Consider the following 15,463-nt stretch of genomic DNA (forward strand, 5'->3'; position numbering starts at 1 on the left):
GGGCATGGTTGAATGAGTCCACTTCAACAATTTTGAAGGAAGTAGAGGTCTGATGCACTGGTAAGCGATTACAGAGGCTCTGTAATCGCTTACCATGCAGAAAAACAAGTTTTGTACCAAAACCTCATAGTTGCTACCTGTGCCTGGCTGAGTGGCTCCCAACTTTGGTCAACCATGCAATTTCAGTGATTTCAATCTTCGTGATCGCCGGTGCAAGAGGCATGGTGTAGGGGGCACGGACAAGGAGCGGCTCCTGGCAGGCTTCCAATGGAAGGGGTACATGGATGAATCGAACATACACCGGAATGAGAGGGATCTAGAGACTGTATAGGTATGGGACTATACGGTTGAAGGATAACTTAAAGAAATTGATTTGGCTACTCATATCACCAAAATGCATTTGCTTTTCGATAGCCTAACCCATAAGAACTCCATGGTTAAGCGTGCTTAGCCTGGAGTAATTCTGGGATGGGTGACCTTCCGGGAAGTCTTTCCGGAAAGTGTGCGAGTGAGGACAAAGCACACTGGAAAGCTTTGTGGTGTACACATAATTAGAGAGAAAATATATAAATATAAGCATAAAAACTAGGTGGGGAATGGGAATGAGAAGGAAAAGAGGGGAGGGGGGTGTGAGGGTGGGTGACAGAAATGGAGAAGAGAAAAAGAAGAGGGGTGGATGTGTTGTGCGATGAGGGTAAGAAATTAGAATTTTTAATTAAAAGTATAAATGATGGGTAAAACTAAAAAAAAAATTACCTAAGGATATTTTTGAAAAAATAAACAAATTGAGGAGGTGCACGACAAAACTGTGGAGTTGATTTAAATGTTGAGGTTTTATAAAAACATTTTCACGCTATACAATTTTGAAATATTTTAGTTTAATAATGACTTGTGTTACCTTGAATTGGGACGTTACACTTTTCGTCTCCCCTACACTCCAAAATTTGTCTTTTATAAACTTCTTTTGGGAAGGAGAAAGAAAACTTTTATGACATTTTTCTCAAGACCATATGTCAAAATTTATTTTCTTTAATTTTATGATGTACAAGTCACCTTGTACAATTTTATTAATTTTTATTTTTTTTATTAAAAACAAATATTTTAAAGTTTTAATAAAAAAATTATTTATGCTAAAAATAGAAAATAAACATGCATGCATCTTTAAATTTTTATCAACAATGATATCATATAAATTTAAATCTAACCTGTCTTACTGTTTCAGCAACCTATCTTTTTGTTCCGCAGCTAAGTCAACAAAGATCACCATTGAAAATTTATTTTCATTGTACATATCAGCAAATTTGATGTGTGGAGTGTTTAGCTTAAACTCAATTTCAGTATCATCATGTGCATTATGATGACTAACAATATCATCAATAATCCTCATAATTTTATCTTGTGAGCAAATACCCACACTCGAAGTAGTTGACTCTTATGATTCATCATTAACAAATTCAACAACACCTTTAGTAAAATTTATATGTCCATAAGTAGACATATCAATGTGATGTGATTTTATAGTTAATTGTTGATTTGATTTTAACATGAAGTCGTTCACATCAGTTATCAGATTTTGTAACCTCTAATCCATGTCCTTAATCATTTTCATAGTTTCAATGTTTTGCTCAACCAATATCTATATTGGGATCATTTAGTTGATGTATAGTCAACTTACTTATATTAGGTGCAGTAGTAGGTGTGATAACTTGTTGATAACCAAATCAATCACGTGGTTGTGTTGGATAGTAATCATAATTCATTTGAAACTTTAACCAATTTATTTCCACACCTTCATGAGCTTAACTTAGTTGCAAAAAGCACTAACACACTTCAAAATATCTAAAGAACATTTATGCAACTAAAAAGTTATTTTATATCATTTTTTGCATCTCATGCTAAGAAAAACCAATTATAACAAATACGAATTAAAATATTCTTTTAAAATATAAAAACCAATTAAGAATCTAATATTAAAGACTAAATGAGAGCATAAATATGGATTTATCAACTTATAAAAGAAAATTGATGTATCTCTCACCCACACCAAATTTACCTTATGCTCTTAGTATAATTAGTCCGTGCATGCACAATTGAAGTTAAAAACATATAAATGTTCTTATACAAGTTTTAAAGTATATAAAAGCTCCTCTTGAAAAAGGAGTTTTATTCGAGAAGAACACAACTATAAAGATGTTATGGTTTATACTAATGCAAATTGGGGAAGTGCTCTTCATGATAGAAGAAATCTTGTTATATGGACAAGTAAGTAACATATTACCTATATTTAGTATAGAAATTGAAATTAGAAAAATGTTTCATAGACTCTGTCATTGTGTAGACTACTTCAATATTTAATACATATATGCATCTCATTTAATTATATTTTGATAATATAGTTGTGTGTGACATTTCTCACAACCTCTTCAACATGATCGTAGGAAACATGTGAAGTTTGATAATTCACTAGTATTTTCTATAACTACCTATATTATAATGTACAAAAATTATGCGTTATAATAGAAATGTATTATAACGTACTTTTATAAATAAATTATAATATGAAATGTGGTGACAAACTTGTAAATAAGTTTAAAATATATTATAACGTAATTTTATAAATTCGTTATAATATGAAACACGGTGACGAATTTGTATTATAACGTAGTTCTAGAAATCAGATATAATATCTCTTCCTCTCTAATTTTCCATTTTTCCTCTCGCAGGTTTCCTCTTACTCTCAGTTCTTCTCCTCCGCTTTTCTAAACTCTTATTTTTCTCGTTTCAATGGCTTCTCTAACTCCGACAACACTCCTCCGTGCATGTGGTTTTCTCGGAGAGCATTTCCCATTGTGTGCGTCTTCCTCGAGATTTCAGTGGCTCTAGAGCTCATCTTTTATCATCACAGAGCATCTTCCTCTCTTTCAGGTTAGGGTTTCTCCCGTATTTCCTCGTTTCCTCATCTTTAACCGATTGAAACTTTATTTAAACACCATTTCACCTTCGATCTACATCTTCCACCGATTATAACCGCATTCTACCGATTATAATCCCTTTCCACCGCTTAAAACCCCTTTTCCATCGATCAATCGGTCCATTCTAGGGTTTCTTCAATCTATTATAATCGCATTCAGTGACAGACACCTTTCCTTTCACGTTGCTGATTGTTTTGAAAATAGCAGGTACAGACATGGCAGTGAGAAGTTCTTCAGAAATTGCTACTTCTTCGAACCAAGAACCAAGAAGAGGAATGGTTCTACCTTTCCAACCTCTTTCACTTGCCTTCAACCATATAAGCTACTACGTAGATATGCCTGCAGTAAGTCACTGAATTCCAGAAAGTGCTTTTACTTCCGTATATGCTATGATAACAAAAAATTTTCCGTATCTTTTTGCTCATGTAACATAACTTAATCACGTTACAAACACTTTGAATTAATTAATAGCTTAGCTTTCTTGAGTACATAACCGATTTAATATAAAACCTCTGTTTCAAATCTTATGTCATGTTAATTGTTCTTGTAAAATAAATGTTTTTATATGTTGATCAAAATTGTCATACATAGTTGAATTTAATTCAAGCCTGTTCATTTTTCTTCATAGTAAATGTTCTGTTTTTGTTTTCTATATTGTCAACGATATTCATTCTCCACATGTTACTGTATATGAATCACTAATATTTTCAGCATGGCTTCGCCTCCCTTCAGATGTAAATGCACAAACACGAAAGGTATGCGGGGGATAAACTAAAAGATTATATTTTCTCGGCCATTATTAATAAAGTAAATTTTTAATGATAATATTTTTAATTTTGTTTTATTTTTGTTCGGATANACAGATGTTTGTTGAAGAAGTTATGGAATTGGTTGAGCTTAACCCCATCAGAGATGCAATTGTGGGTCTTCCAGGAGTAGATGGTCTATCAACAGAACAAAGGAAAAGGCTTACCATTGCTGTAGAATTGGTTTCCAACCCTTCAATCATCTTCATGGATGAANCAACATCTGGCCTTGACGCTAGAGCTGCTGCTATTGTTATGCGAACTGTGAGAAACACTGTGGACACTGGCAGAACCGTTGTGTGCACGATTCATCAACCAAGTATAGACATTTTTGAAGCTTTTGATGAGGTAAGTGTGGACTGTATAGGCTATAGAGTGTGTGTGTGTGTGTGTTATTTCTTTGGAAGAATATTGCATATAACTTTGTCTTTTTTAATTGCAGCTTTTGTTGATGAAAAGAGGAGGACGGGTTATCTATGCCGGACCTCTTGGTCGCCACTCACATAAACTAATAGAATATTTTGAAGTGAGTATTGAAGCATTTCTATGTGTATATTTTCTTTGAGATCAACCTTACCTTGCTTCACACTTTTGCAGCACTGGGTTCTTTTATTTAAATCAGAAAAGGTTTCATATAATTATATCTATTGTGCATATATTTCAGGCTATCCCAGGTGTTCCAAAAATCAAGGATGGTACTAATCCGGCCACATGGATGCTTGATATCAGCTCTTCTTTAGTTGAGGCTAATATTGAGGTAGATTTTGCAGAGATTTATGCTAAGTCTACCCTTTACAGGTATGATTTTTCATGCTTTATTTATGTTACTTTTAGTATTTGAGTTCATGTTACAATAATTCTGTCTTTGTAACTATCTGTTTTCTCTGTACTTTTCTTCAGGAGGAACGAGGAGCTTGTTGAGGAGCTTAGTACTCCAGCACCAGATTCCAAGGATTTGTACTTCCCAACCAAGTATTCCCAATCGTTTTTTGTTCCGTGCAAAGCTAACTTCTGGAAATAATATTGGTCTTGATATTTATTAAATTTTTATTTGTTTTTACTTTGTGCAAATTAAGTTATTTAGATGGTGTTTCAAAAAAACAATTTATTAAAAGTAAAGAAAGTCAAAAATTTATTAAGAACAAAAGTAACATGATAATTCATAGGAACAGAGCATATATTTAAGATTGTTTTATGATTTTTTGTGAGTTGATTTGTTGGCTACAATTTTCCTCATTTAGTTTCTCAGTTCAATGGTTGTTTTGTTCGTTCTGTTTTTCTTTTCTTCTTGTTCATTATTGCCATACTAATTTTTTCTTCCTTTGACTTTTTCACACAATATTTTCAATATTTGTTGGTTTTGCTAGATACTATTGATTTTTATTTATTTTTTAAATATGATCTATAAAAACAGCTTATTTCTAAGAAAATTTTTATGTTATACAGATTAAGATCCTATACCTTAATTTTACCAAACACTATCTAATTCTGTCTACAGTCTCTACCTACCACAATCACCACCACCACCAATAACAACAGATATTTCAAGTTTTCTTTACCCTTTTCTTTTTCACTTTTTCTGATTCTTCTGAGTCACCAACATGGCACCCTCAACCCCTCAAGTCATCACCTGCAAAGGTAAACTCAGCCACCCTTTTCCTTTGATATGTGTGTCTGTCCACTGTTTATGGTGAAAATGGGATGTTGGGCTTTTGTTAATGATGGCATGTGGAACATGGAACAACTGCTGTGGCATGGGGAGCTGGGGAGCCACTGGTGATGGAGGAAGTGGAGGTCAGCCCTCCCCAACCAATGGAGATTAGGATTAAGGTTGTCTCTACCTCTCTCTGCCGTAGTGATCTTTCTGCTTGGGAGTTTCATGTAAGCCTTGTTATCATTGTCTGTCAGAAGAATTTTGTTTCATGGAACCTTTTAGGGATCTTTTGGAATGTGAAATCTATAATTTAATTGAAATGCACTCACACTGCAAAGTGTTTTTACATCATCATCAAATCTTGGATTNGCATATCATTGAAAATTATTGACTTCAGTAATGTTATAAATAGTAATTAAGGTGATTTCTAACTGGTTGAGAGGGTAAAAGTCCACTTNTCTGACAAATAATTATCTATTAAAATTAAAGTAATGAAAATTAATGGAATCATATCTTGAGCAACAAGGTCCAAAAATCACTCTTTGTAAGATGTAATTAAAGAACATAAGAGGTAACGTGCGTTAAAAAGAAAAAGTGAGCCACTTAAATAATAGGACTGTAAAATAGAGCCTTGGCCAAATACCTATAATAAAAATTTACAATGACTGAAATAAAATCTACTTAATCTATCTCTACTTTATATCAATAAAATAAAATAATATTGCACTTAAATAAATAGAAAATCAAAACTATTTATCTTCTTTTATCTTTATCAAAATCAAATTAGACCTAAAATTAATATTATAAGATTTAAAAAAAATTATTAATAATGAAATTTATTTTGTTAATTTCATTAAATTTGTTTATTTGAGGTTATATTAATGATTTAGATGAGAGGATAATAAATGTAATAATTAATTTTTATTTTTTTTTTTAAAAAATCATATATTATAACGTAAAAGAATTTTTACGTCCTAGTACTTTCTGCTCTATTATAATGTACTTGAGAAATTACATCATAATATGTTTGATATATTATAACATAGGTTCTATATATTATAACATACTTCAGAAATTACGTTATAATAGGTTTGACATATTATAACGTATTTCAGAAATTACGTTATAATAAGTTCGACATATTATAAGGTAAATTTTTGCTACGTTATAAAATGTGCAAACTTATTATATCGCTCAAAACTATATCTCCAAAAACTACGTTATAAAAAGTCATTTTTGTACGTTATAAAAAGTCATTTTTCCACTAGTGATTTTTTCATAAAAAAAGAAAAAACTAAGTAAAAACATTATCTTATCTAAAGAAGAACTTATAAATATTCTTACCATAGTTGTGATATCTCTATTTAAAATTGTAGATTAAAATCATATAATGTATTTTATTTTTCAGTTTTATTATCACAAAATAGCTTTAAGTGTTCTTTTTACGTCATTTATTATACGTAGTTTTCTGACAAAATTTATGTAATTAAGTGCCACATAATATATTATGAACTCAACATCCAGAGATTATAAAAAATAATTTAACACTCTTCCACAAAATAACACCTTTATGTATACATAGCCTCAATATCACTTTGAAGACAAAAGAAAAAAAAAGAAAAATCACCGTTATCATTTGTGAATTCTCGTTGTCATCATTAGAGGTCAATTAGAAATTTCTCTATTTCAAAATGCTATTTTAATGCAATTAACACAAATTCTATATAATGAATTATTAATTAATTAATTATTATTTTTTATTAAATATTTAGAGAACAGTCAAATTATATGTAAAATAATAGTCCATTAATTGTATATTTATTAATTCTTTGAACACAATTATATAAACTAAATTAAAAAAATATTTTAATTCACATCCTAAAATGTATATGTTTCAACATTTAATTTTAGGTAAATGGTCAGTTTCATTCCTAAAACAATTTAGTTCCTAAATGAAAGAAGATTACTATTTAGTCCTAGCATATGCAAAAAAATGTAAAAATTATTTTCTGTTGTTAAATTTCCAGAAACCATTAATAATGACAACAATTTGAATTTTTAAGGCCTAATTTAACATTAAGCTGCAAATTTTTGGACTAAATAGTATTATTTTACAAATTTAGAAACGAAATCACTTTTTCCCTTCTTTTATTGATAAAATTTATTTATTACATATAACACAAAACTTGCTTTAGGTATTTAAAAAAATGATAGGAACTAATTCATAAATAATAATATAATAGTTAATTACTATCTCTTCCATTCTGTACTTACAATAATGCTAATTTAAGATACTATATAGGTTCCCGAATTTTTATGGCTTTGTGACATTAGTCTCTGTATCGAAGAAAACTAAAGTAAAATCTTCAAAGTGTAAAGTTAATAATCACATTAATTTAATTTTCCGATAAAAAAACATTAATTTAAAATTAAAGAAAAAAACATGATACGATATAACTAGCTTATTTAGGGAGTATAAAAATGATAATGTTTATTTAAATTCTTAAGGAGTAAAGTTAAATTAACTAGTTAAGATTAGGGAGTAAAATTACAGAATTGCACTTATTTCAATTTTCTTACTTTCAAGATTAATAAGACAATACATCTTTCAAAGATTAGATGATTGTTTACCCTTCAATATATATATATATAAAAGCATATTAATTATATTTTTTAATTTATATGTTGTCTTCTCAAGAAGACAATAAAAAAATCTCATATTTAATTCCTGTTCTTCTTATAGTAAGTCATTTAAACAATATTTTATTGTAAATCTTCCTAATTAATTATTATATACATATGGATTTAATTATTTATTTTTCTGTTAAGTCAATGCACAAATTTGGCATGTGAGTACAAAATAAATCTCTTTCCTAGACTTTCCATAAATTCAATCAAGTTACATCTCTATTTTATATGTATAAATAAAACAACATTGAGAATGAAACACACACATTGAATTAACATTTTCAAAATTTCTTTCTTTCTTTTTTGTATTTGTCATCGTCATGACGAGGAAGAAAGTGGATCTAACATATATAAAGAATGATTCAAAGAGGAAGACAACATTAAACAAAAGGAAAAATGGTTTGGAAATGTTCTTTCTTTAATTCTTTTGAATTATGTATTGTTAATCTTATAAGAAGTTTGTATTCGCGGCTCTTTTTTTTTATTGTTCTTCTTTCTATTTGAGTTTTCAAAATTCACTATCGTTGGTATATTAAAAATGTTATATACATGTTTTAAAATATCAATATGAGTGTTAATTTGTGTATTTTAAAGATTGATTAGATGAATAATACAAAAAAAAAAAAAAAATCTACTTGAGAATATAAATTTCCTCATACGATGTATTATTTTTCCTTTTAATGAAATTCTTATAAGTTTCTCTTATTTCTCATCATGAATTTTGAAATGTTTCTAAACAGGTTTAGTGAAGAAGATTAATGAAATCAACATTCTTTGTGGGATTGAAGCATGTGCTATAATTTATACTCCAGATAATCCTCAGCCAGAGGTTTGGCCATCTGATAGGGCAGTCCAAAGTGTGCTTTCTAGGCTTAGGACAGTGTCTGAACTGGAGAAAGGTAAGAAAAAGTTGTGTCAGGAGAGCTTTTTGAGGCAGAGGATCATCAAAGCACAAGCACAACTGAGAAAACTAAGGAATGAAATAAGGAAGAAAGAGGTGACCCTTCTCATGTTTCAATACCTCAATGCTAATAACAACTTTGACAATTCAAGAATGATTGATCTTAATGATATCTCAAACTTGATTGATCAAAACTTGGAAAAAATAGAAAACAACATCAGCATGAGCCAAGCCCAAAAGGTGAAATCTATTGCTGAAAATGGAGGAGAAACCATGAGTTCCCTTGTGAATCGTGTCATAGGGTTAGAGACCCATGTAGAGGCAATGCAACATAATAACTTGTCTATGGATCTCAACAATGGCTATGGTGATGAGATAAGACCATTGAGTGAGGTCAATGTTCTAAGTCCTTAATTTAAGGAAAATGCTTTTTAACAATTTTTTTTTTACAACCTTTTTACAACAGTTTATGTGATAGCTCATGATTGGTGTGTTTCAAATATGGATAATGATATTTAGACAACATTTTTTTGACAACATTTGAACATTGATTACGTGTCAATCTGTGATTGGTCGTAAATTACTCCATAATAATGTTTATGATTATTATTATTGATTAGGGAGTAATTTACGACCAATCACAGATTGACACGTAATCAATGTTTAAATGTTGTCAAAAAAATGTTGTCTAAATATCATTATCCTTCAAATATACAGACCAATAAAATAGTAACACATAATCTGTTGTCAAAAAGTTGTTAAAAAAAGTTGTTAATATAATATAATCCTTAACTTGAACTCATATGCCCCTTCAAAAAATCATGTTCTTTTTTCACTAAAGTTTGAAGAGTCTATTTCTATTTCAACCAATGTTTAATTGTCATAGCTTTTGTCTTTTAACGAGTGTCTAGTCATAAACACAAGAATAATACCAAAGAACTTTGATTCTTCATCAGTTCATGATATAAATTATGTAATATCTCATTGAAATTACATTTACCTATTTGTATGTTTTGAAGGAACAGATATATAATAGTTTTTTGTAGTTATAAAATTTAAAAGTGTTTTATTTGGGGCGATAAAATTTTGTTGATTTGCATCTCTATTTTTTTTTTAATTTTGTATTTAATTTTTGTCCTTTGTATATTTTTACATAATATGCCACAATATGATCGAAAACATATACGTTATTATAATAAAAGAAATCCAGTAACCAAAACAGATCTAAAAATATTTAAATAATTAATTAAAAAATAAAAAATAATGATAGAGACGAAATATAAATAAATATGTTTAGAAACCAATTTTAAAATTTGGTTAATACTTCAAAGACCAAAAGTAAAAAAGAAAATTATTAGGGACTGCATTAAATTAGTTATCAATAAGATAATTCATCCATAGAAATTAGGTTTTAAATGCATTTTTTTATTCAAGACAGTTTTAATTTAACTAGTTATTTCTGTTGCAGAATTTGTATTAAATTTCAAATATTCTAAAATCTATAATTTTATTCCCACTTGCCACAGGACTAGGAATTTCTTTGGAGATTGTATCATTATGAATTTATGAACTTTAGAAAGTGGTTCACTTCTATTTGTACTAGTTTCACCCATAAACCATTAATCTTACTTTACCTAACCAGTAATCATAAGTAAAATAAGGTTAAATACAGTTGTCCTATTTTTGTTGGTTTTTTTTAATTAAGTTTCCATTTTTTAAAAATGATCAATTTAGTCCTTGAATTTGAAAAATCAAATCAATCAAGGACATTCTATTAACTTCTCTAGACAACGTTAAATATGGATTTTGCTGGCAAGAGTAGTTGTCATACTGCAAACAGATGGCACATAATGTGTTTATGACGTGGATTTAAATGATTTGTTTATGCATAAAATTGGAAAAAGCACGTGATTTGAGTGGTTTCTTTAAAGGTAAAGGTAAAAGAATTGGGAAAATTGGGAAAAGGGTTTAGGGTGAGTAATTTTTCTTTAATTACTTTTAATTAAAGAGTAATTTTACTTATTAGGATGAGTAATTTTCTCTTTAATTACTTTTAATTATTCTAAAATCCCAATCAGATTTTGAACCCTAAATTAGTTTCATGATACTGACTATTCACGCAACTCAGGTTTGATTTCCCCCCAAATCTTTGAGTGCTTCTCTGACAAACAATAGGTTCTCTTCCTTTCTTTTGTTTTGATCTATTAATCAGAAGCTTCAAGCTTTTTCCTTTTCTCTTTATCATGGGTGTTGAATATAACAATGGACAAACTAACCTGGAGGATTATCCAAGGCGTGCTGACAGCGTGGCGATGATGTTGGGAAGGCGTGTTTTAGGCGAGGTTCGCTATTGCGCAGTGAACCATGGCTAGGAGGCTTTCGTTCCTCCTTTCGACCTAGTGCGAGTTCGTGTGGCAGAGAGAGTAGACGTTACCCCATTCTTTATCTTTTTCTTGGTTTTGCGTGGGATTTTGTAGGGAGGGGATACGAATTCCGGTTGGTAGGGCGTGTCCTCCCTTCTCGCGACAAGGTGAGTGTTGTAGTGGCAGGATTGATTTTCCGGTGATGATGCGGCAAGGGTTTTGATTTAGGATTACAGTTCTGAGTTACGATTTAAGGTTTCCTTTTGCCTCTGTTATTCATGACTGTGATTCTTGATGGTTATGAAATGAAACTTTTGGAGCTTAGGGTTTCTGAAATTGCGAAATGGGAATTCTGGTATGGGAAATCTTGTTTCTTGATTTAGTTGCGTTTTTTATTGGGGTTTGGGATTCTTTGTGGTGGTTTCCATCTTAAAAGTGGTCTGCAATGGCATTTGGACTCGTTTTAGACTTGATGGCATTGGCTCTGGGTTCCTTGATCTGGTGATGTCAAAGTTTGGTTTCTAATTAAAGTTTGCGACAAAAACATTAAAAATAAGAAACCACTGAAATCATGTGTTTCTTCAATTTTATGTATAAATAAATCATTTAAATCCACGTCATAAACACATCATGTGTCATCTGTCTACAGCATGACAGCTACTCTTGCCAGCAAAGTCCATATTTAACGCCGTCCAGGGAAGTTAACAGAATGTCCTTGATTGATTTGATTTTTTAAATTCAGGAACTAAATTGATCATTTTTAAAAAACGGAGACCTAATTGAAGAAAACCAACAAAAATAGGGACCACTGAATGTATTTAACCTTAAAATAATTAAATAAAAATGTTGTGCACAAGTGTCAAATTGAATCTGAATAATAATGAAAGTAACAAGAATGAAAATCACACCATCAGAGAGAAAAAAAATTAAAGAACAAATAAAAAAGTTTAATACCCCACGACGTAGAAAATTAATTTTGGATTGCAATCTCTTTCACTTGGAATTTCCAGCAATCAACATTCAACAAGTTCTGAAAGTACATAAATTTGATTTTGCGAATTAGCTTCATCAACATATTTGTAGGATTTTATTTAATGTTGATCTTCTCCACGTCAATCATCTTCTATATACGAAGAAAATGATATTGTGATATTGATGTGGTTCGTTTTTTAACATATTGTACACAGTTCTCACACTCACACTGTCACAAAATATGTTTGTCTTCTCTTAAGGAAATTACATATCACTCATCAAATCCTTCTATCAAATGAAATGATATATTAGTTCTAGAAATGAGGAGGTATAAATAGGGCTAATAAAACACTTTTACAAAATTTTGTAACAAGTAGTCTCTGAAACACTAGTGTGGAGTTGTTTGATGGTTTTGTAAATGTGTCCATAATACTTCTCGAAATATATAGTTAGCCAATAAAAAAAAATGTATGATAGAAGTTTAATAATAATAACACATTTTTGTATTGATTCACCTCTAATTGGATTATATATAATTCTCTAGGATCAATGGCAAAAGGATTCTTAATGTGATCTCAAACAAGAAAGAAAAAGAAAAACATAAGTCATTAAGTAACAGTTGCTACAAGAACTCAAGAGAAGATAATAAAAAATAAGAGGTTGTCAAGAACTTGAAAGAGATTAAGACATATAAGGGAAATGTATAAAAAACTTTGAAGAAGACATTAGAAATATAAATAATTCTTATAATCTCATTGTAAACAAAAATATAGATAAAATAGTATATGTTTTCAGAGTAGAAATAAAAGATAAGAAGCTTGTGATAAGGATAATATACAAAAGCAAATGGTTTTTAGGATACAACCAAAGTCTCATGTTGGATGAAACAAAAGATGAACACGAGTTTATATAAGATATCTCTATTGGTGAGAGGTCTTTTGGAATGATACCAAAAAGTAAATCTGTGGAGGTTTGGCTCAAAACAAAAAATATCTTACCATTGTGAAGACTTATGTTTGGGTTGACCCTTCCTACAACTAGTACAAAAGTCTATGGTTCAAGTCTGGTGATCGGGCTTAGAGGAGTACGCCACTCCCTCCATGGTAAGGTGAAGCCCTGACAATTCACAATATTCTCCATGGTAAGGTGGAGAATATGGCAGCAACGAATTCAAGAATTTTTGTTCAGATAACGGAATCAAAATGATCAAGACTATTCAAAGAACACCAAAACAAAATGGTGTGGCAGAAAGAATGAACAAAACCTTGAATGAGAGAGTAAGATGTATGAGAATTTAGTCAAGACTACCCAAGGTATTTTGGGCAAATGCTATAAACACAACAATTTATCTCATAATAAATAGAGGACCATCACTTCCTTTAGATTATAAGTTACCTGAAGAGATGTGGTATGAAAATGAGGTAAGTCTTTCATACTTGAAAGTCGTTAGTTGTGCTTCATATATTTTATTAAACTCTAATAGCATAGATAAACTGGACCCTAAGGCAAAACAATGTTATTTCATTAGTTATGGATATGACATGTAAGAATACAAGTTTTGGAATGACCAAAACAAGAAAATTATGAGAAGTAGAAATGTTACTTTTAAAAAAAAATGATATTTCAACCTAAAGTACTCTTGAGCTATACACTTGGACCTTCTTGGACCAAGAGGAACTAAGTCTCTAAGTGGTAAATGATGTGTTCTTATAATGGTCAAATGATTATACCACATAAGTTATTTTTTGAACCACAGGGATGAATCTTTAAAAGTCTTTTGTGAATTTATGAGAATTATTCAAAATGAAAAGGTTTTTTACCAATTTTCGTTGTTAGAAGTTACCATATGAGTGTATTTGAAAATGAAAACTTTTGAGACCTTTATGAAAACTATGGTATCAACCATAATTATTCTACTTTTAGGATACCACAACAAAATAGTAATATTGAAAGGAATATTCACGTTTTACAAGAAATGACTTAACTGATGTTAAATGTTAACTTCATCCCTACATTCTTTTTATGCAGAAGCAGTTAACATAACCTATTATTTACAAAATCAAATTTACATCAAACTTTTATTAAAAGAGACTCCCTATGAATTGTGAGAAAACAAAAGGCCATCATTTTTATGCTTTTGGAATTTAATGTTTCATATTAAACACTAAGAACTATTTGATTCCAGAAATGATGAAGGAGTCTAATTGGGTTATTCTAGTGTATAACTCTAAAACGTCAGTTGAAGATGCAATCCATCCATGTGAGGCTTAATGACTATAAGGTTGATAAAAAATAGTTAAAGCAAGATGGTTCTCTTGGTTTTGACATGTAGAGGTCAGTCCAATAAAAATGAAGGAGATCCAAATGAAAGAGTGACTACAAGATCCAAATTCAAAGATAAACAAATACATGTCAATAAAGCTTTTGGAAGACGAAATTTCAGTGAAAGTCATTCATGAAAAGTTATATTAGTTTAAAAAAAATAAAATTTAGTAGCCTTCCTATAAAAAAACTATGATTGGTAACAAGTGAGTATTCATATCATTATGATTTATTATTCAAGAAAACATTTTTACTTGAAAATGTTTTTTTTTCTAAAAATGTACACTACTTTATTTCACAAAAATTACTATAATGATTTCATTATAGGAAAATGTATCTGGATTAAATAATTTTCTATTCTACTAATGATTTGTTATGTAAGAAATCCCCTGTTACGATGCAAAGTGAAATGTTATAATGTTGAAATATTATAGCTTGACAAGTTGGTTCTCAATTTAGTAATAAATTAGTTATTAAAATAGACAAAATATTGTCAAACATAAATTATTAGACTTTTTTATTTAATAACTAATTCATGTTATTTACTTTTTTAAGGCATAATATCTGGTCCTAATTTTTGTCAGCTTTGTTTGAAATGATCCTAATTTTTTTAAAATGTTCAATATAGTGCTAAAGATCGTAATTTCTGTTTAATTTAGTCTTTTTTTACAAACACCATTTAAATGGTTAACGACCAAATGTCTAGTTGTGCAATCAGTGAATGACATGCCATATAATTGTTGACCTGCCTTGACTGAAACATGACGCACCCAATAAGGGAATGC

At 30.0% G+C, this 15,463-nt stretch overlaps 1 protein-coding gene across 1 annotated transcript; it reads left to right on the forward strand.

The window, feature by feature from the left end:
- Positions 1-8,440: 8,440 nt before the first annotated feature.
- LOC106774702 (agamous-like MADS-box protein AGL80) lies at positions 8,441-9,435 on the forward strand. Its single transcript, XM_014661748.1, has 2 exons — positions 8,441-8,519; positions 8,861-9,435. Exons 1-2 carry the CDS (start codon positions 8,441-8,443, stop codon positions 9,433-9,435), a joined length of 654 nt encoding a protein of 217 aa, XP_014517234.1.
- Positions 9,436-15,463: the final 6,028 nt, after the last annotated feature.

Source organism: Vigna radiata, chromosome 10 (assembly GCF_000741045.1).
Source record: "Vigna radiata var. radiata cultivar VC1973A chromosome 10, Vradiata_ver6, whole genome shotgun sequence".
NCBI lineage: Eukaryota > Viridiplantae > Streptophyta > Magnoliopsida > Fabales > Fabaceae > Vigna > Vigna radiata.